Source organism: Vipera berus (assembly GCF_964194415.1).
Source record: "Vipera berus genome assembly, chromosome: 1".
Classification (NCBI taxonomy): domain Eukaryota; kingdom Metazoa; phylum Chordata; class Lepidosauria; order Squamata; family Viperidae; genus Vipera; species Vipera berus.
This window is the reverse complement of record NC_138202.1, coordinates 95,684,539-95,706,930: the sequence shown is the minus strand read 5'-3', so window position 1 is coordinate 95,706,930 and position 22,392 is coordinate 95,684,539. Positions and strand designations below refer to the sequence as shown.

General features: G+C 39.4%; 1 protein-coding gene across 1 annotated transcript in view; it reads left to right on the top strand.

Moving 5' to 3' along the window:
- Window positions 1-159: 159 nt before the first annotated feature.
- CSTF3 (cleavage stimulation factor subunit 3) overlaps window positions 160-22,392 on the top strand; it is a 69,457-nt gene continuing 47,224 nt past the window's right edge. Inside the window, exons 1-3 of the mRNA XM_081341256.1 lie at window positions 160-399; window positions 13,552-13,653; window positions 13,777-13,872. Of these exons, the coding sequence (XP_081197382.1) occupies window positions 370-399; window positions 13,552-13,653; window positions 13,777-13,872 (228 nt within the window). The 5' untranslated portion in view covers window positions 160-369. The remainder of the gene's footprint in view (window positions 400-13,551; window positions 13,654-13,776; window positions 13,873-22,392) is intronic.

Below are 22,392 nucleotides of genomic sequence, written 5' to 3'. Positions count from 1 at the left end.
GTTCCAGCTCGCGTTCTGTTTGTTTAACCCCTGGCGCGCCGCTCCCTGCGCTTCAACCTTCCATTCCACACAGAAAGACAACACCCCCCCACTATTCCTTGCGCACTCGCACTTTGCCGGTCAGCCCCGCCCCCTTCCTTTACTGAGGAAGGCAAAGAGTTGGGGGCGGTTGAGCCGCCATTTTGTTCCTCGGGCGAGTGGAAGCTGCACGCAGGGTTTGATTAGTTCACTTACGAGCTGCCCGGGGATTTTGCGAGGGTAGAGAACGGGAGGCGGGTGGGCAGGAGGGTTAAGAAATAGGCATATCTATTGATATCGGACCCTGCTTCCTGCTCCCCCCGCTACTTCCGGGCACCGTTTTAACCCGCCATGTCTGGAGAAGCTCCCGCCGGTGACCAGGTGAGCGGCCAGGGCCTTCCGAGCTCAATGAAGCAATTGGCGGGGAATCCCTTCTCGAGAAGGGGTGTGACTGGGCTCGGCTGACAGGCGGCTGAGGCTTTGGGGAATGAAAATGGCGGTTTCTAGAATAATGAGGAGTAGGCCTTATTAACGTCTTTGTGTTGGGGGGGAGCTGTTCCTCTTTCTTCCGTTTTCGCCCCCGCTCATTTCAAGTCATAAATGTGGCGCGGACCGGCTATATTCGTTTTACTTTCTGTTCCGCCATCCCAGTTGCTGTAAGTATTTCCAATTAGTACAGTCTCCAAAGGCTTACACAGACACCACCCCCGCTGAGTTTTTCTTTCCCGCTGAGGGTTTTTTTTTTAGGCTAAAGTTGATCTTGGTAACTCCACAGTCGCTTTGATTTAATTCAAGGAAGTTTACCATAAATACATATAGAACCATAATTTTAGCATGCCCTTCTAGTGGCTTGGTTTAATTGGAAGTTGAAGTAAAATTTCTCTTTTTAAATATTGTAAGAAACTAGGGAAACAAACGTGTGCTAAATTCTAAAATAAAGCAACCTAGAGGTTTATGCAATATGTTTTCATATAAGAATATTAAAAGATTTGAAAAACGTTTCAAAATATAAATTCTGAGCCCTATGTACTACATTTTTGTATATTCAAATTGAGGTGGATATATTTAAAAATTAAACTGATGTAACAGATTTGCTAATAAATGCATTGTTGCATAAACTGTGTCCTTGAAAGACAATATCGTCTGTGTCTGTAGGGGTGTACATCTAAGAAAATTATATGCAAAAGGAATTAGGATTCAGACTCATTGGACTCTTGACAAAAACTAGTTTTTACATAGATGTCCCTCACCTACTTTCACAGCTGCCTGTTAAAAATGTACAACTTAATCTGTTCTGTTGAATTATTTTTACTTAATTGTAGGCAGATTATATGTATAAATTTAAATATCGCTTCTTTTAAAGTAAACATTAAGAAATAAACATTTTATAGTTTCTGTGGAAACAGTGAATGTTAGGGATGGCTTCCTCTTTTTGGATCTTTGTATAATTAGTTTTGAAAGATTTAAAAAGACATTGAAAAAGCAGGGAAAGGGCGGTATACAAATGCAAATATTAAATTAAATTAAATTAAATTAAAATTGCCTTCTGACTTCTCAGATTTCTGGGGTGTGTGTGTATATATATTATATATATATATATATATATATATATATATATATATATATATATATATATATATATATATACACATACATACACACACATATACATGTATATGTGTGTATATATATATTTAGAGAGAGAGAGAGAGAGATTGTTTAGGAAACAAGCATACTCTGCGGCACATATCAACCAACAACATACAGCCCGACTTCTGATTTTTTTTTCTATGGGAAGTTAGATTCTTTGATCTATATGCAAAAAACCCCAGAGTACTAGATACAGTTATGGCATGTTTTATTTCACTTTTAGGGGTAGATCCTCTGGGTGGCAGACTTGTGCTGTATTCTAAAAACAACGTTCATCTAGTTCTAGTCTAACTTCTGGTTTCCCACTGAAGCCTGTTAGATGTCTCCAGAAGTTCACAGCAAAGCTTAAAGTTCTTTTTTAGCAATTGATATTTATTGATATTCTTCCCTACTTTCACTAGTTACCGAAATATCAGAATTGAGAATAGGCCAGGAAATTATTTTTAGGGTACCTGTTTATTGTGTCTGGTTTGGAACTATTAAGCTATTATTGGCTACCCTTCTTGCTATGATATATTGTTTGTAAGTTTCTCCTGATTCTTCCAACAACACAATTTGAGATGTCATGTTATGCAGACATTTTTTAAGCTGCAGTTGCCTCGTTCGTTGTGCATTGAAGGAGACCTAGACATCTAAGAAACAAAGGACTCAACAATTGAGTCCAGTAATGCTTTTAATACTTTCCTATCAGAAAAGTGCATAGAATTGGATATACAGAGACAGATTGCTTAGCCTTATCCTTATTATAGTTTAGAGATGGAAATTACCAAAAACAGGAGATATTTTTTATATTCTGAAAATGTTTTATAATCTATTGGAGTTCTTTTCTCCTGACAGAGGTATTTAGCATCTCTCCATTATACAGATTTGTGTACATCCATTTGTTGGGCGGGCATAAAGTTACAGTAGTGTTTCTCAATGTTGGCAACTTTAAGATGCTGGCTGGGGAATTCTGTAAGTTGTCCATGCTTCTGCTGTGGTTGAGAAACACTATTTTAGAGTAATTTATGAAAGATAAAAGGGGAGTCTTAACAGGAATTTCTTTTGTATTCATGAATATGGAAACATTAGAGATATCATCTTCATGTTTAATTCTGTAGTCCAGTCACTTTTTAAAAGAAAGTCAAGTATTAAATGTATTTTGAACAAAACATAGCTATTCACTGACTATATCCATGTATCTACTGCTGGAGAAGAATTAGTATTGTATTCCTGGACTCACATAGTCTGTGGTTAAATGCCCATTATGAAGATGTGAATAACTGAGAAACATGGAAATGGAATCTCTGCTTAATTAGCATTAAAATTTTTGAGGACTTCAAACTTCTCAACCCAATTTTATGGAATTATATATGTGTTTATAAAAAATTGTGTGTCAACCAAACTTGGAATGTCACCATTTCTGGTTACCATAAACCAAAACACTTAAAACCAAGCAGAAATTATAATTGCTTCAGATTTTTAAAGGAGATAAGATGGCTCCATGATACAGTTCTTTGAACTATTAAGAATGGTTTAGTGCATTGTTTCTTAAACTATTTCTACTCCTGAGAATAGTGTAGAAAATACTGGAATTGGTTCAGAGATCCAAGAGAAAGTCTTTAATGTTTTTTTGGTTCTACTCTATTGCAAAAGAAATCTTTTAAAGGGGAATATTTGTAGCTTTGAATGGAAATGAGGGGTCCTTGGTGCTCTCTAAGCTTAGTTGTTTTCTTGCAGACATTTAATTACCCCAAATAGGTAACATCATCAGTGCTAGTAAGGAGTGGAGTTTGTTCTCGCTTTATATTCTAGTGGCTTGCCCTGTCAGTATTGATGGGAGTAATCTTGGGGGTTCTTTGGTTGATCTGTTTACTGTTAGCTGTTTGGCAATTCTGTGATTGGGGATTAGCAGAGATCACAGTGGCAAACTAGAAACACTGTATACCCAAAAACCACCCATACCAATCACACGCTCCACTACCAACACAATAACCCAACCTCCCAAGCAAAGTTGTGTGAGAATGTTATTTAGAGGAGCACAAACACATTGCAGCAATCCTGAACAGCAGAAAAAGGAAACAGCATCTATACAACACCTTCCAACAAAATGGATATCCACACAACTTCATCAAAAAGTTTCTGACCACTCAACCCAATGTAGCACAACCAGCACAAGCCATAAAAAGAATAACACTGCCATACATCAAAAACATCTCAGGAACCACCAAGAGAGGATTACATCCACATGGAATCAGCATAAAACACAAGCTAACTTAAACCCTCCTAAACAGCCTAAGAAAACTAAAAGACTCAGCAGTCCCAGAAGAAAAAATCAGGAATCATCTACAACACACAGTATAATGATTGTAACAGCCATAGAACAAAAGACTGGCAGAATGCATCCATGAACATCAACTAGCAGTCAGAAGACACGATGAAAGGTCTTTAATTTCACAACATATAGACAGACGTAACCATAGTTTCAACTGGAAACTAGCAATGCTAGATCAAGCCAAGTCCAAAAACGCCAGGGTATTTCTAGAAACCTGGCACTCTGACAAATTAGCCATCAATAGATACATAGACATAAACAATATCTACATACTATGTAAAAGAAACAATCAGCAAGCCCAAAAGTGAACAAAAAGGCCAAAACCCCTCCCTGCCAGCAATTAGCACCCAGATGAGCATAGATTAACTCCAAGATTAACATCAGTCCAACAATCAAGAAGTAAACAGTACTATACCCCAATCAAGGAACTTTCAAACTAACAGCCTAACCAAAGAATCTCCAAGTTCACTTCAGCCAACGCTGACAGGGCAATCGATTAGAATATAAACAGAGCAAACCCTCTCCTTGCTAGCACTGATGATGTTACCTACTTTGAGTAATGAAATGTCTGCAAGCAGACAATGAAGCTTAGAGCACCAAATGTCCCCTCAAGAAATCCTTGCTTCCACGAAAAAAAAGGAGTGACAAATCTGTTCTCGGCTATCAAATTGAAACAAGTAGGGAAAATAATTTTACATGAAATTCATAGAAAATGTAAGAATTTTTAAATTTTACTATCTTAACATTTTTATGAAAATGTAATTCAATATAAGATCATATATTAAACTAGATCAAACACTGACTCTAAGACTTTAAGGGACCCCTGACCAAAAAATGATGAAATTATCATTTATAAGTTTGCACAGTTCATTAAGGTTTCTAATAAAATAATATATCAAAAGAATCCTTTATTTTTGGACTCTTTTTTTAATTTTTACTAACGGGCTTAATATGCAAATGAAGTTGACATTTTGTAACCTTGTTGTTATTGAATTGAAAATACACATTCCAAAGGACAGTTTATATAGGCAGCTAAACTGTTCAGTGGCCTTTCTTTTGTTTCCCATATCTTTTCATAGATAGCCATATGTTTCAATTTTGTACCAATAGAAAAACATCTATTTGCATACTGTACAGCACCATGATCTCTGGGAACTAGATTCTTTTACAGTTTGAATTATATATGCTCATAAATCTTAATTGTCAAGCCCAAGCCCAAACAAGACAGTGAAATCCATTTGAGTCCAATCCTTTATTTTCTTAGAATTAATAGACAGAATCTGGCCAAGCTCAAGCTAGATATATTCTGAGAGATTCTCTTTGCTCCTCCCCCATCCAGCTTGGACTACACAGTCTCTTAGTCTAGGCCAGGGGTAGGCAACCTCGGCTCTTTTATGACTCATGGACTTCTGGGAGTTGAAGTCCATGAGTCATAAAAGAGCCAAGGTTGCCTACCCCTGGTCTAGGCCCCTCTCTGGAAAGGTTCTGTGTTGCCAAAACTCCATCTTCCCATTGCTTCTCCAAATGCACATTTTATAATACCAGTTGACTTGAATATTAAAGAGGAACTGAAGTCCTCTTAACTCTGTGTTCTTTTAGCCATCCTAAAATCTACAGAAGATGATTTCCCCAATTTTTCAGATAATATACTGACAACATGATTCACAAACCAATATTGTTCCATAATCAGATGGACACAATATGATTTAATCTACAGCTTTAATTTATGCTTGACTTGGAATAAATCATTGAATTTATAATGTTTATTTCTGAGTAAATTTGTATGAATTCATGGCATCCTGTTTTAGCAATCGGAGGTGGGATTCTAATCTACAACTGGAATTTTACTACAACTGGAGTTTGTCTAGAAGAAATGTTCAAAATCCTAGCTATTCCTGATTTTTACTAGGATTAGGGTTTGTTGTATCACAAAACTTGTAATCAGTGCTATTCTTAAAGTGCAGTTGTCATGGTTCCGATAGATGAGACCAACTAAAACAGAATTCTGAGGTTTGAGGTTTCCTTTAAGAACATGTTTATTGGCTACAAAGCATCAGGACTGTCAAAAGTGAAACCAAGACTAAAGTTCCCTCCAAAAAGTTACAGTATACAGAGTTAAAGTTTCCACCCCATTACTATGCAATCAGCTACATTTCCCAATAGAACAGTTTGGCAGGCTTTCTAACAGAAAGCTCAGCTTCCCACTCTAACAAACAGAAATGACCTTGGTTCCCCCGAACAGAATTAAGCTACCAGAAAAATTGCACCACCACTGGTGGCAACCAAAAACAAGCCAAATAGCTTCAGGTTCCTTGCAGAGTTGACAATAGTGTTGAAATTATGTGGCCCAAATCAAGCTTGACTCCAATCAGAATAAAAAGAGATACCTTTAAAAGATTATTGATTTGCTGAAATCAGATACTATGCTTTAGCTAAAGTAGAAGAATAATGTGGAAAAATATTACTGTTGTAATTAGTTTAATAATCAAATTAAATATAAAATATTACCATAAAATGTAATACCTAAAGTTGCTTTGTTAGAAAGGCTATTTTTAGTTCAGGATATTGTTTTGATTTTCAAAAACAGATTTTTTAAAAAACAATAACGTGATTATAGTTTGTTAGCTCATATCAAATGAGCTACTTGGTAGGTTAGATTTTGGTAGCTATCATTGCTGGAAAAAATAGCCAGTGTCTATTACTGCTAAATCAGCACTTCTAACTTTCTGAAAGCTAGAAGTGTAATACAGCATTCGGAAATGCTGTATTACAATAGAGGAGGATCTACTGACATAGCTTAATAACACGGTACATGGTGTATGACAGTGTTTTTCAACCTTTTTTGGGCAAAGGCACACTTGTTTCATGAAAAAAATCACGAGGCACTCCACCCTTTTCCGCACCGTTGGGCCTCCCCACGGTCGCTACACGAACGGTCGTAAGTTGAGGATGGCCTGTGTTCTCAAGGGGTTGGACTAGATGACCTCCAAGGTCCCTTCCAACTTATTATTATTATTATTATTATTATTATTATTATTATTATTATTAGCCTCTTTATTTTATTTTATTTTGGGGCTTTTGTTTGTTTTTGCTGTGAAGGAAAAGGAAAGCTTGCATTTCTTTTTAATTTATCTTTCTGTATTTTCTTTTTTCTCTTCTTTTCTTCCTTCCTTCCTTCCCTCTCTTCCCTCCCTCTCTTTTCTTTCTTTATCTTCCTTCCTTCCTTTCTCTCTCCCACTTTCTTTCCCTCCCTCTCTCAATTTCTTGCTTTCTACTTGTTGTGGAAATTGGAAGCTACTTGCATTTCTTTTTAATTTTTCTTCCTGCATTTTTCTCCTTCATTTATTTTTCTTTCTCTTTCTTTCTTTCCTTCTTTCTTTCTTTTCTCTTTCTTTCTTTCTCTTTCTTTTCTCTTTCTTTCTATCTTTCTTCCTTTCTTTCCTGCCTTTCTCTCTCCCACTTTCTTTCCCTCCCTCTCCCGGTGCCCAGCAACAGGCAACAGCCTCCTCAGGGCTCAGCCAGCCAGAACTCACCCTCCCGTCTAGCTCAGCCCGTTCGGTAAAAATGCCGAACGGGCTCAGAAGGCGTTCCCAGGCACTCCGCCGCAGGCCCCAGGCGCCCCGTCGCTCGGAACGGCCCGGCCACTTTAGGTCCAGGTTCCCTGCCGCCCGACTCATCTTCGGCGGCCTCAGAAACGTTGCCGCCGCCGCGGGTCAGGCCCGGCAGACCCGGACCGGCACACCAACATCTCCCGCAGCCTCTGCAAGTTGTTACGGCACCGGGAACTCCCGGTGCCCAGCCGAGGCCGTGCAACAGGCAACAGCCTCCTCAGGGCTCAGCCAGCCAGAACTCACCCTCCCGTCTAGCTCAGCTGCGGGCCACGGCCATCTTCTCCGGAGGGAGGTAAAAAAAAAAAATCCCACGGCACACCAGGCAACAGCTCGCGGCACACTAGTGTGCCGCGGAACAGCGGTTGAAAAACACTGGTGTATGATATACTGTATTCTAAAAATTGATAGAGTAGTGTCCTTCCAGATGTTTCAGCAGCTTTTTGATTCTATTGGCTATGGTAGCCTTCTAGACTCCAGTAGTTTTAGTTTACCTGTTGTGCCATGTCCAAAGAGGGGTGGTATTGTACTTACCAGTTCCTGGACCATTGAGAAAAGGATTCCCACAGAGTCCATTCTTTATTCCATTGAACATTGACACAAAACCTCTTAGCGAGGATATGCTAATGATATACGGGAAGTAATTAATATAATTGAAACTTCTGTAATTTGGGCTAAATGGGAGAGAGAAGAAGTTAAAAGTTAAATCAAGGCAAGATAGAAAAATAAGATTTAGTGATGGATATTCTGTTTTTATTGATTTACACTCTTGAAACAGTTTTGCAGCCTAATATATTCTTTATTCTTCAGTTGTCACTAAGTTTACAAAACACATTTCTATGATTATGGCTAACCTTTAGAAATGTTTGGTAATTGCAATTAATGCAAAGCAAAGCAGCTGATTTTGTTTTAATTATCTGGTGCCAAAATCTGCACTAGTACCCAATTACAAGTGACTTTCTTCTCATTTTATTCAGTATAATTTAGGATGTTGATGTTAAACTCTCTAAATTACTTAGGACCTCACCATATAAAAGAACTTTTATGAACTTGTCTGACAATTAAGCTTCATAAATGAGGCCCTTTCTCTGCTGCAAAAGATTCATTTATATGCTATGTGGAGGTATTGTTATTAGGCCATGAAATAGAAATTGCTTTGGCAGCCCACATCTTTTTTTCTTTTATCAGAATAGCCAAGAAACATCTGTTTCTTCAGATTTTTAAACATTAATTTCTGAACTGAATTTATGTCTTTGCATTTTTATTTTATTTTGCATTGATTCTTAGCCACCTTGGTTGATTAGATTGCAGGAAATGTGAGGTATAAATTAAATAAGCAATATAGAAAAATACTTTTGCCAAAGAAATATGGGAATTTTTATTACAGGTTTGAGCAGTCCATTCTAGCCTGAGGACAGCACTTCTTTTTGCCTTCCCTATGAGCTAAATCAGCAGAACCAAATTTTTTAGACTACTTTCCCCCCCATTTTTGTGGGCCAAAATTGATTATTTAAGCGATGCCAGCCTAAAACAACTGTTATACTCCTTCAAATATTATCTAAATGTGTATTCACAAAAAAGTGTAAATTTCAGCCCCAGTTTCAGTAAGGCTTTTGTTCAGTTGAATTTCAGAAGGTATGTACAACTTGTAGACAATGTGCTGTTCTCCCATTTTTAAGTGTTATGGGCAGTCTACAAAATTATTCTGTTTATTAATTGTATTGCTGCATGATACATACGTGCAGTTCTCGACTTAGAGCTACTATTGAACTCGGAATTGTGATCATAAGTTATCGCAGTTGGTAAGCAAAGTGCTGTCTGTGATTCCTTCATTTAATAACCACAATCCTGGCTGTTCCCACTGCAGTCATTAAACAGAACCTTGGGGTGGGGAGGACCTGGGAGGCATGGGGAGGCCTGCACTGCAGCATCTCTCCAGCTCATACACGGCCTTCCCTGGGTCTGTCAGGGCCTCCCCATCCTGAGGCACCGTTGCACAGCTTCCTACCCCGTTGGATCCCACATCCTTGGGCCTCCTTCCCCCCATCACACCTTTTCTAAAGATTGCCTTTTGCGAGAAGAGGCAATCAATGCACCACATTCCTGTATAAAAGCTATATGGTGCCATCCCAGAAGTGTGTTCCATTTCAGAAGTGGCTGCAAGTTTGGAAGTGGGACCTAGTGAGGCAGCAAGCAGGCTCAAGGCACGTGGTGTCCCAGCCAGGTGGAAAGTAGGCCCAAGGGACCCAGCAGGGAAAGATGGGGGGTTGGGGCAGCTGCAGCATCCTTGTGGTTGGTTGTAAGGGTGGGTGCATTGACAAATGCCCAAATTTTGTTCGTGTAATCATGGGATGCTGCAGAGGCTGTAATTTTGGGTACGGGTCATAAATTCCTTAGTTCAGCATTGTTGTAATTTCAAACTCTTACTGATTAAATGGCTGTAAGTGGAGGACTACCAGTATGGTCAATTTCATAATTGGTTCAGTTGTTTCCAGTTACTATTACAAGTGGAAAGTAATCTTTACCACCTTAGTTTTCTTTTTTTGTAGGCTATATGTGGTTATCAGCAGCAGTCTTGGCTGTAGTCACACCCATGTTTTTAAGAACCAGTCTATGAGTAAGAGGCATTCGTCTAGAATCTAGATGAAGATGATGATAGAAGTCAGCACTTTGCTTCCCACATACTTTTTCCCTATTTGCCACACTGTTTGTCCTTAGGTACCGTGTTTTATATTTATAATGTATTTGGTATAAATGAGTCTTTAGCAGTTCTCAATCAAAGCATTCCAGATGTATTTTGTATCCAGATTCCTTTGTGCCTGTGAGAAGCATTTAGATACAGTCCCTCAGCTTTGACAACCTAGAATGAATATTCTAAATTAATAGTTCTCCTTTGTTTTGTTTTTCATAATGAATATTTGCCAAACTAAAAACCCACTGAACTTTCCTATCCAGCATTAGGTTGCTGAGTTTACAGACAGTCCAGTATTCACATATTCGCAGTTCATTGTTTTTCTCCTTAAGGGCCATCTCCTAAGTGCTGTCTCACGTATACATAAATTAAATTCATGTACACACACTTTATTATTGTTTGATCCACAGACTTTCTAATTCTTTCTCCTTGGTTCCTGTAGCTCTCCTTATCAAGTTAGTTTCCCTGTTGTTTCTTTTTTTCATTCTTGGTCATTCTGACTCCTAACTCACAAACATCACTTTTCTTCTGTTGCATTATTTGATTGCGCTGTTTCTTTCCCCCCCCCCATTATGCTAGGTAACTTTTCTATCCCCATGCCTTTTGAGCAGTTTAATGTATCAAAATAAAATTAATTGCCTTTCATTTGAAGCTAAAAGTGCACCTCATCCTAATGTAATTGGTCGTTCTATCAGATGGATGGATGGAGAGAGGGAGAGAGCCTCCTTTTCAGTAGAAGAGCAGAGCAGAAAAAAATAACACTTTTATAAAGGAAACTGATGGTAAATTCTGTAAAATAAAATATTGTGGAGAGCCATTCCAAAGAGAACAACATCCGCTCGTATTCACATTAGCTTTAAGGTCTGCACTTAACAATTAAAACTGATTGGATTCTTGTTACGTAACATTGAATCACCTTGGATCATAGACAGGTTGGTTAGAATAGTTACAGTGACTTCTGCTGTAGAACATGATAATAACATTTCTGTTCTGTGACTGTTTATATTCAACATGCTTAGAAACTTCAGCTACCGTATTTTCCTGCGTATAAGACGACTTTTTAAGCCATGAAAATCACCTCAAAAGTTGGGGGGTCGTCTTATACGCCGGGTCGTCTTATACGCCGGAAAAAAACCTTCGGATCTTTTCTCTTTTCTGCTGGGCGGCGGGATCGCTGGGTGAATGGAGGTAGGCATGGCGACCCGTGGTAAAGCGGCTGACGGCGAACGGGTGATGGAGGGCAAACTCTCGTCAGCTTCTGGGGCGGCTACTGCAGCTGCCGCCGTTGCTCTCTCTAGGACTGGCCGTGCTAGCACCTCCAATGCTGGCTGACAGGTCCCTGATGAGAGGAGCGGGACTAGCCCGCGCCCGTCGTCTCGGGCAGCCACTGCCGGGGGTGACTTCGTCGTCCTTCCCCAGCGACAGGAAGTTTTCTCGAGTCCCTTGCCGCCGCCACGGCCACCGCCTCTTCGCAGAAACACGACTCCTGCTTGGCTGGAGCCCTGGGCTGAGTGGAGGCAGGCGATGGCGACCCGTGGTTAAGCGGCCGACGGCGAACGGGTGATGGAAGGCAAACTCTCGTCAGCTCCTGGGGTGGCTACTGCAGCCGCCGCCGTTGCTCTCTCTAGGACTGGCCATGCTGGCGCCTCCAATGCTTGGCTGTCAGGTCCCCGACGAGAGGACGGGCAGGCGGTCCCCAGAGGCGCCCCGCTCGACCGTAGGAAGGGAGAGTCTTTGCTCCCGCCAAGGCACCGCCTGACTCGCGCTGACCACAAGAATTGCTTGCTCGGAGTGCGGAACTGAGAGCAGCAGCGCAGCAGGCGAGAGAGCTCAGAGACAATAAGGCGAGGCGCCCCTTTGGCGGGAAAGGAGCAAAGCTGGGCCAATCACCAATCAATCAATAGGGAGGGCCTCGCGCCCGCCGGACTCACCTGTCACCAGCACCGCTCTCCCCCCCCGCGGGGATGCGCTTCCGCCGGGCAGTGCTGGCTGAGACGAGCCAGCAGGCAGCCGCCGTGAGCGCGGCGCTGAGGGGCAGTGGCAGCACGGCCCAGCGCCTGCAGGACAGCCAGCAGCGCCATGCGCAGCAGCAGCCGCCGGCTCAGCAACAGGTCCAAGCGCAGGAGCCGCACCGCCAGGCTGCCCAGGAAAAGCAGCCACACCGAGAGGCTGCACGCCCAGTCCAGCTCCATGAGGGGCAGGGTGGGAAGCCGGCCGGGAAGAGGGACCGGGAGCCCGGGCCGAGCGCGCGTCGGCCGACGGTGAGAGGGAAGCGGCACGTGAAAAAGAGGCTGCGGGCAGAGCTGCCCCGCCCTGCGCCGAATGGGAGAAATTCAAGGCCTGGGGGGGGAAGCAGGAGGGGCGCCAGCCGTGGCGGGGTGGCGGCTGCCCTCCGGCGCTGCCTGCCGCCCGGGAAACGCTGTGCCTCGTGGCCGGCAGAAGCGCGGGAGCAGCGGGAGGGCCGGTGGGGCCAGTCGGGCCTTCGCCTCCTCTGCGACGGACAGGGAGGGCAGGGCATGTAAGTTTTTTTCGGCGTATAAGACAAAAAACCTTGAAAAACTTCTTAAAAGTAGGGGGTCATCTTATACGCCGGGTCGTCTTATACGCCGGAAAATACGGTAAAAGTGAACTATACTGTAGTATAGTCAAAAATTGGCATTCAACTACAAGAAGGTTTCTATTCTAGGTTCAGGAAATTTAATGAAAAACATAGTTGTTAGGCCCGTAAAAATGTGTTTGGGTATATTATCATGTATACCTTACTGACATAGCCTGTTGTTGAGAACATACCATCCCAAATTTGAGAGAAGTCTAAATACTTAGTCTCTGAAATTGGATTTAAAAAGTAAGTAGGATTTAATCCTACCATTTAATAAGAAAAAAATATTCTCTCATCTTGGCATTTTATGTTCTGTGTACAGACTTCTTTTAACTTTAAAAGATACACATTCACACACCATAATCCTCAAATAAGCCTCACAAAACCTGCATAATATTGTGATTTAATGTTACTTTGTGAACCAATGAAATAATAAGCACAGAAGACATTGAATTTAACATTTTCAGTACTGGCTTTAAGCAATCCATCCATTGTAGTACATTCTACGGGTACTTCATATGTTCCTCTATGCATGCTTAAGTAGTAGAAAAAATATACCATTTGTTAATTATAACTATGATTATATAAATATGAAAGTTACAGATTGTGGATGGCATTGGATTTACCATGTTAGTTGTTGGCTCTTAACTTTCTGCTCTGTGTTTTCTAGGCTGCTGAATATGTCCCAGAAAAAGTAAAGAAAGCTGAAAAGAAACTAGAAGAGAATCCATATGACCTTGACGCTTGGAGCATTCTCATTCGAGAGGCACAGGTTTAGTGAAATAGGATTACATTTCCTTATCAGTGGGTCAACTCACAATGCTTGGTTCTCAAGTAAATGTGAATACATTTTACATCATAAATATTGTAAATATTATTGGTTTTTAATTTTTAGAATCAACCTATAGACAAAGCACGGAAGACCTATGAACGCCTTGTTGCCCAGTTCCCAAGTTCTGGCAGATTCTGGAAACTGTACATTGAAGCTGAGGTTAATATTTTCATATTTTTTCTTAATCATATAATAAGAATTTAAGTAGGGTTGAAAAATGATCTCTTAGGTGCATACACAAATTCAGGTAAAAGAGGAGCTGAACATTTCATAATTTATGTAAAATAGGAGAAAAGGGTAATTAAAGTGAATCCAAATATTTGGGTCTATATGATCTGGTGATTGTTGCATTGTGGACTTGCAACAACATTAAAACAGTTTCAATGGTATTGGAGTGCTTTAGCCTTTTATTTACTTGTCGTGTCAATTTATTGCCTCCTGTGTCATTTATTTAGAGCTCCTTTTGTGCATGTAAGTTAACAGATGGTTGTATGACCTTTTGGGCTCTAATAGTATTTCTGAACCTGATTTCAGTAGCTGAAAGTGTTTATCTGGGTTGGGTGGGTGGAGATGCAGGCAATTTTTATTTGACAAGCAGTGAAATGTGTCAAGCAAATTTATCCAGAATCAAGGGTGTAAGTACATACATCAAGATGTTTCATAATCGGAGCAGGCAAGCATTTTATCCTGTTTTGTTAAAAGCCTAAAAAGACTTGAAAGACTTAAGCTTTCTGCAAAATATTTTTTTCTAATTCTTTATTTGGATTTTTAGGCCTTTCACTCCTGTTCAAAGGTTACATTTATAAAAATGTTTAAAAATTGTAGATAATAGCTTTTCTGTAGAATCACATTAAATAAATCTATATAATATGGATTGAAGATCTGCATTATGTCATGTATGGCATAAAATGAATAGGTTAATATATTTTGGGGGGAAAAGAGAAGTGTAAAATATTACAGGATATGCATTTATGTTAAATGCCTTTCAGAGATTATGTAAAAAGCTATGGTTGAGATTGTTGGAATAAGTATATAACGCACATTCAAATATAGAGATACTCCGTTACATGTTATGCTTTGTAGGGATACATATACCCACCCACTCAGCAACATATATGTCACTCCAATTAAGACAATACTTTGTGATTAACATGCACTGAAGTTAAAATTTCTTTTTAGGACAGTTTTCTATTTATGATAAACTGTCTAACCAGGACTATTTAGAGCTTATAATTGTATCCAGCATTTTTGTTCAATGAATATTAATTGCTTACATACCCAGGATAATGTGTTGGATACTATCCTATATTTTTTCATTTCTGCATATAATAAGTATGTATGGTTATCACAAGTTTAGATAAAAGAAACATGTTAGTTCTTCTATTTTTTTTTAGGAGACTTGAAGAGCTGCTTACTTTTTAGTGGGGGTCTCAATGGAGCATTATATAGTAGATTTAAATCTATTACAATAGTCCATTTGCCTTCTTGGTATTGTTTTTTTTCTTAAGGGAAATATTGGGACATCTGTAAAAATAAGCAGCTAAACTAAATCAACACTATATGCCTTTCTTAAGTTTTACCCATTAATAACACTAACACATTCTGAGGGGTTTTATTTAATAAAAAAACTTATTCTGGTAGCCTACTCCAGTGTCTTGAACTTAACTTGATAATAGAAATTAAGATAAAGGTTTTTGCCTGAGCATTTTTTTTCCTTGTATGTTAAGAAAAAGTTGACTTGCTTTTAATGAAAATCAAATTTTGTTAAAAGAACTTGATCAGATATTGGTAACTTTAATTACAGAACAGTTGTAAATGATGAGTAGGTTTTAGTAAAAATAGAACCTTTTAGTAATCTGCCTTCATCCTAATATGGCATTTGAGCAAAGTCCAGAATCCCAAATACTGTCTATCATGGTCATCATATTTACTGCCAGCTCTCCTGATTGGTCTTCCGTGATGCACAAAATATCCCCCAAGTCATTACAAACTAGCACTTACAACATATGAAAGGGAAGTTGGGTTTTTCCCCTGTCTTTATTTCCATGCTTATAAGCAAATTCTTTGCACACAGATATCTCTGTATGTCTCAGGTTCTCAGCCAGTTAGAATACATATAGGGCAAATTATCAGTCAGTAATTGAGTTTATATTTCATATCTTCCTTGCCTAATTTGAGGCTTGCCAGATTTGTGAAACTGAAACTGCCGTAATTCTTGAGCAACTAAAAGTTGTCTATGCCAGCTAGAAATTCTGTGAGCTATAGTCCTGCACATTTGAAATGAGAGGATATGTATTTCTTTTTACAATTGGAAATAGGATTAATAAAAACTGTAAAGTATTTATATTATAATCTTTGTCTTTATAATTATCCTATGTCACCAAGTAGCTCACTGACTTTGCACAAATATTTGATTTCCCTAAGCAGAGCAGAAGTGTTTTTTCTTTGCTGCGGATTTTTTTTTAATTTTACACATAGCTTAAAAGCCTCATTTGACACAATCAGCATATTGAAACCTCTGTTGCTTTTAATGTTTTAAATTATTTGAAAACAGCTTTGAGTTAGCAGGATTCTTAAAAATGGGGGGGGGGGAACCAATGCAGCAGATTGCAAGAAAGAATATTTTGAAGTGATATTTAAGGAAGAGTAATTTTGCAAATCAGACCTGAATTCCAATTGTAGACCAGTTCTTGTAACAGTTCTACTTTTAACCTTCTGCTGCCCTGATCTGTGTGAAATATTTTTGCACACCAGTCCTTAATAATTAGTACACCCTTTCACATAAAAACACCAATGTTGTCAGTTGGAGCAGAATGACAGGAGAAAAAGTGATACATTGACCATTTTTCTTACACTGGACAGTATCTTCAGAGGAGGGAAATAAACACCAGTTCTTCCTTAACAGTTATTATACCTTTATTGCATTCAGTGATCAGATATATACTTGGAAAGTTCATTTCCTTCATGTTGAATAACACATTCCTAGTAATTTTGCTTTTATTTGTACAATTAAAAAAACTAGATTGTATATTATAAGCTCCCTAATGTTCATTGGCATTTCTTCAAAGAAGGAATGGGGCTATGGCAATTTTGTTTGTTTCTGCTTTTTCACCCATACCTATAATGCCAAATGTGTGGATAAGTTGAAAAAGAAAGACTTGCTTCACTAAAAGAAAATGAGTGAGATAATGTTCTGGGAATCCTCTTCTGTAGTGTATCTCTACAACTCATTTCAGGGAATTTCTCAATTGTAGATCCTTAAAATATTCTAGACATTAAGTTTTGAAGTGATAACTCTTATATTTATGAGCTGTATCATTTGACTCCACCCCTAACTTTAAGCAAAGTTATTACTCAGTGAGATTTAAGGACATGAACAAGAATAGCCCATGAGAACTTTGGATAAAGCTTTGTATTAAGAGACAGCCTTGTTGGAAATGTAAGAGAAATGCATGTGTAGGTTACTAATATCAGTAAAGGTGATTTATGTGAATAAGAAACAATACCATTATATTTTGCTTGAACAATAAAGTAGTATTTTTGCCCAAGTGAATACGATCCAAATAGAAGCAACAATATTGAAGTAATAATGACAGGGGTCATCATTACAGCCAATGGAAGAGTTAATTATACAGTGGTACCTCGGTATTTATTGGTAATTTGTTCTGGAAGATGTGATGAATACTAAAACCGATGGGTACTGAGAAAACCATGTGAGCCACTATTTCGGCCGGAAGAAATAGCAAATCACAAGTCAGCTGACGTCAGCAAGTTCTTCCTTGCGCGTTGACTACTGGGAGAAAGATATGTGCCAGGACAAGATTTCTGCTTCAAAATGCGTCAAATAACAAAATTGACAAGCTTTGAAGCAGTCAAGTGCAGAACTATTTATTTATTTATTTATTTATTTATTTATTTAATAATATTTCTATACCGCCCTTCTCCCGCAGGACTCAGGGCGGTGAACAGGGCAAGAATAAAAATACAAATTACAAAAGTTAAAACTAAAATAAATGCCCACAAAGTAAAATAGATATTTAAAACCTAATAAATAGCAATAGCAAACCCACCCCCCGATCCCCTCATCAGGCCAGGCCAGCTTGTTCAAAAAAGTATGTTTTTAGCTCACGGCGAAAGGAGCGAAGGTCGGGCGCCGTCCGGAGCTCAACCGGGAGCTGATTCCATAGCTCCGGGGCGCCCACAGAGAAGGATCTCCCCCTGGGGGCCACCAGTCGACATTCTCTGACCGGAGGCACCCTGAGGAGGCCCTCTCTGTGGGAACGCACAGGGTGGAGGGAAGTCGATGCCGGCAGCAGGTGTTCCCTCAGGTACTCCGGACCCCTGCCATGTAGGGCTTTGAATACCATTACTAGTACCTTGAATCTCACCCGGAAGGCAACTGGTAACCAATGCAGCTCACGGAGCAGAGGTGTAACGTGGGAGTATCGGGAGACTCCCAACACAACTCTCGCGGCTGCATTCTGTACCAGTTGGAGCTTCCGGGTGGTCCTCAAGGGCAGCCCCATGTAGAGAGCGTTGCAGTAGTCAAGTCGAGAGGTCACGAGCGCATGAGTGACCGTGCATAGATCATCCCGGCTTAGATAGGGCCGCAACTGGCGCACCAGGCGAACCTGGGCGAAAGCCCCCCTAGTCACAGCTCCTATATGGTCTTCCAGGGTGAGCCGTGAATCTAGGAGGACTCCCAAGTTGCGAGCCCTATCTACGGGGGGTAATAATTCACCCCCCATAGTAAGAGGTGGAATGTCCGAATAAACCCGGGATGAAGGTATGCAAAGCCACTCGGTCTTGTCGGGGTTGAGTTGAGTCTGTTCCTCCCCATCCAGACCCGAACCGCCTCCAGGCAACGGGACATCACGTTGAGGGCATCACTGGGGTGGTTTGGGGTCGAAAGGAAAAGCTGGGTATCATCAGCATACTGATGATACCCAACTCCAAAACCACGAATGATCTCACCCAGCGGTTTCATATAGATGTTGAACAGGAGAGGCGAGAGGACCGACCCCTGAGGAACTCCACAAATGAGAGACCTCGCGGTCGACCTCTGCCCTCCTGCCAACACCGACTGCGAGCGTCCCTGGAGATAGGAGGAGAACCACTGTAAAACCGTGCCTCCCACTCCCAATCCCCTGAGACGCCGCAGCAAGATACCATGGTCGATGGTATCGAAAGCCGCTGAGAGGTCTAACAGGACCAGAACAGAGGAATGCCCCCTGTCCCGAGCCCTCCAGAGATCATTCACCAGCGCGACCAATGCCGTCTCCGTGCTGTACCCGGGCCTGAAACCCGATTGGTACGGGTCTAGATAATCCGCTTCATCCAGGACCAGAGGGAGCTGATGTGCCACCACACTCTCAACAACCTTCGCAAGAAAGTGAAGGTTGGAGACAGGACGAAAGTTGTTCAATACAGCTGGGTCCAAGGCAGGCTTCTTGAGGAGAGGCCTCACCACCGCCTCTTTCAAGACGGCGGGGAAGCTACCCTCACTCAGAGAAGCCGATATAACTGCCTGGAACCAGCTGCGTGTCCTCTCCCGGGCTGCATAGACCAGCCAGGAAGGGCACGGGTCCAATAAACATGTGGTGGTGCTCAGCCTCCCCATGATCCTGTCCACTTCCTCCGGAGTCACAGAATCAAACTCCTCCCAGGTGATATCGACAAGACCGCCCGCGTCCTGCTCGACAGACTCTGCCCAGTCAGAGTCCAAACCGGTCCGAATCCGAGCGATTTTGTCCGACAGATGCTGGTTAAACTCCTCGGCACGACCCTGCAAGGGTTCCTCCCTCACCTCCTGATTCAGGAGGGAGCGAGTCACCCTAAACAGGGCGGCCTGTATTAAGTATTTCTGATAGGAAAAGGAGAAAAGTCCTTTTCCTCCATATTATATAAGATTGCATTTTGATTGGGATATATCATGAACATCATGAGACCTCTGTGCCAGTACGTACCCATTATAATAAGTAATTTCTCAGCAGGTCTAAAATAATCTGCACTGTACAAGCAACTGTTTGTACCAAGTCACACAGTCCAGTACTTTACTACCTGGTAGTAACCCTTGGCTTTTCCATCCAAAGATTGAATCATAAACATTTTGCATATGAATGCTGTGCTTGAAACTAGGGAGAGTCTTGTTTATATGATAAGCATGTGGTGATAAAATAGATGATACATTTACTGTCATATGGTAAGGGAGATTTTTTTTTAGTTCTTGCTAAACAATGTTAACCATAAAAAGAATAGGGGATTAAAATCTCTCTCAGAATATCACTTTTGTCTTTAGTTTTACTTTATGCTGTCTTCAAAAATATTTTGTATTGTAACCATAGAGATTGATATTTTTAAATTTCTTATATTTGACTGTCCAAAAATACTCTCTTGACTCATTACATTTTAATTTATAGTTCACAGTATAAATTAATATCATTGCAAAATTTATCTTCATCTCTTTTTCATCTTCCTCTTAATCATCTGTGCAGGCTAGGAAGACTGCATGGTGAACTCATTTTCACTCATGCTAGGTAGAGAAAATACCCAGAAGCAGTTGACCCTTCCCAGGACAATGGGCAGAATCACTTACATATATTTTCATTTGTATATAGAAATGAATAAAGCACTACCGATTATTATGGGAATAAACACATATTGTCATGTTTTTGTGAACTAAGCTAAATCATTTCATTGCCTGCTCTCTAGAGAAGAACAAATGGCGGGGTTGGTTTCAGGTTTGGAAATAATGCATTCCATTTTGCATTTTTGGGTTGATAATCCATATATACTCTAAAATAAGTGTGCCTTTTCTCGATGGAGATGCTGATTATATTAGAAGCAACAGACTACATTTGGAGTTCCTGAATAAACCTTTGTTGAATCATAGGCTCTTACTTGGCTTAGGGAAATTAAAGAAAGTGGCATTTTCTTTCTTCTTTTACATACTTCTGTGAATACAAAGCAATCAGATATTCTTGGATAAGCTTCAAAATCTTCAACATTGCTTTGCTCCATTTCTTTGCATTGGTTTATTATTTTGATGCAAACTTCATACATTCTGCTGTTGACCATGTGATTAGTATTTGGAATAGATTGGAGAATTTATCCCACCTAAAAAGTTTGAAAATTATAAATTCTGCTCATTTCTATAATGTTTGCAGTACATGTAAAAGGATCTAATTATATAAACCTTGGAGACTAACAATAAGCATTTATATATATATTCTGATCTAAAACTTAAGTTTTAAACTAAAATTGTAGATGGGGTTGTGCTTAGTTATTTATTAGAGCAACAATAGGGAATTCTAACTTTGTAAAATGATAAGAATGTACAAAGAATTTTCAGATTAAGTTTATTTTTAGTTGCACTATTTTTATACATAAAAATAAAACGATAAATTGAACACAGCTATTAACTAGTAACATAGTTACATAATTTTATTTAAGTGTAGCAACTAAAAATGAACTCTTAAAAAGTGCTGCTTATATATTATACACATAACACAATACTTTCAGCTTAAAATAATATACTGAGCATTTGTTTCATGTATCTGCCTGGGACACATGGATGGATGAACTTTCTTTTCCTTTCTCTTGTTATATGTTGTTTCACTTGTGGTAAGTTTAATTGAAGTTTCTCATCCAGGAAATTTGTTCTGGAAGATTTTCTACCTACCTCACAGGGTTGTTGTGAGGCTTGGTTAAATGTTTTCGCTCCTTGATCTATCTATCAATTATAAATCTTTCATTTTTTTCTGGGATGTATTTCCTAAGGGTCAATAGTATACTAATTTGCAAATGCTATTTGTTTGGCTTAATTTTCTAGAATGGATAGATGAATGATTATGGTGAAATGCTAAACATTTATGCTATACATATTAGATAAAATTATTTCTATTTTGTAAAGAAGTTTCAGTAAATATTTTAGTTTTTTTAACCCCCCGACCGTGAAAAAGAAATTGGATAAATCTAAATTTACCTTGTACTTACTAAATGATTTAAGTTTGACACCATATAACATTTTGCTTAATTTTTTTACAGCTAAATATGATATCTTCTGATTTTTGTAGAGTTGTGAAAATTAAAGACTTTGTGGTTTATTCACAAAATAGAAAACTCTGGTTTCATACACACACAAATAAATAATGAATCAACAGTATGTAATGGCAATAAAATGAATTATTTAGATGAATATTTCTGTAACTCATAAGAACTATCATATACCATTACGTTTAAGTTGAAGTAAAATTTCAGTTTTTCATTCCACATTTGTCAAATATAATGTGCCTTCATACATATAAACTAATGTTAAAGAAAATGATACACTCTAGAGAGTTAAATCTGATTACCTATCAATTTCAAACTAGTACATCAGATTTTAATATCTTTTACACTTGAGAATATCAATAACCCAACATTTAGATTCAATTGAATATCAGCATAGACTGGCAGATACTTTGCCAAGTGAAGAAATAGTAGATACTAGTCCTAAAATTTAGTACTTTGAAGTTATTTTTATTTTTTATTATTTTTCCTTAATTTCTTTTCATATGAAGATATTAAGAAAAAATGTGAAAAATACATGATTTAGATTACTTTGTTGTAAAATATTTTCTCACTGGTAGAAGTCCTATGAATTTACATTCATGTGCTCTGTAAATTATATTTGTCTTT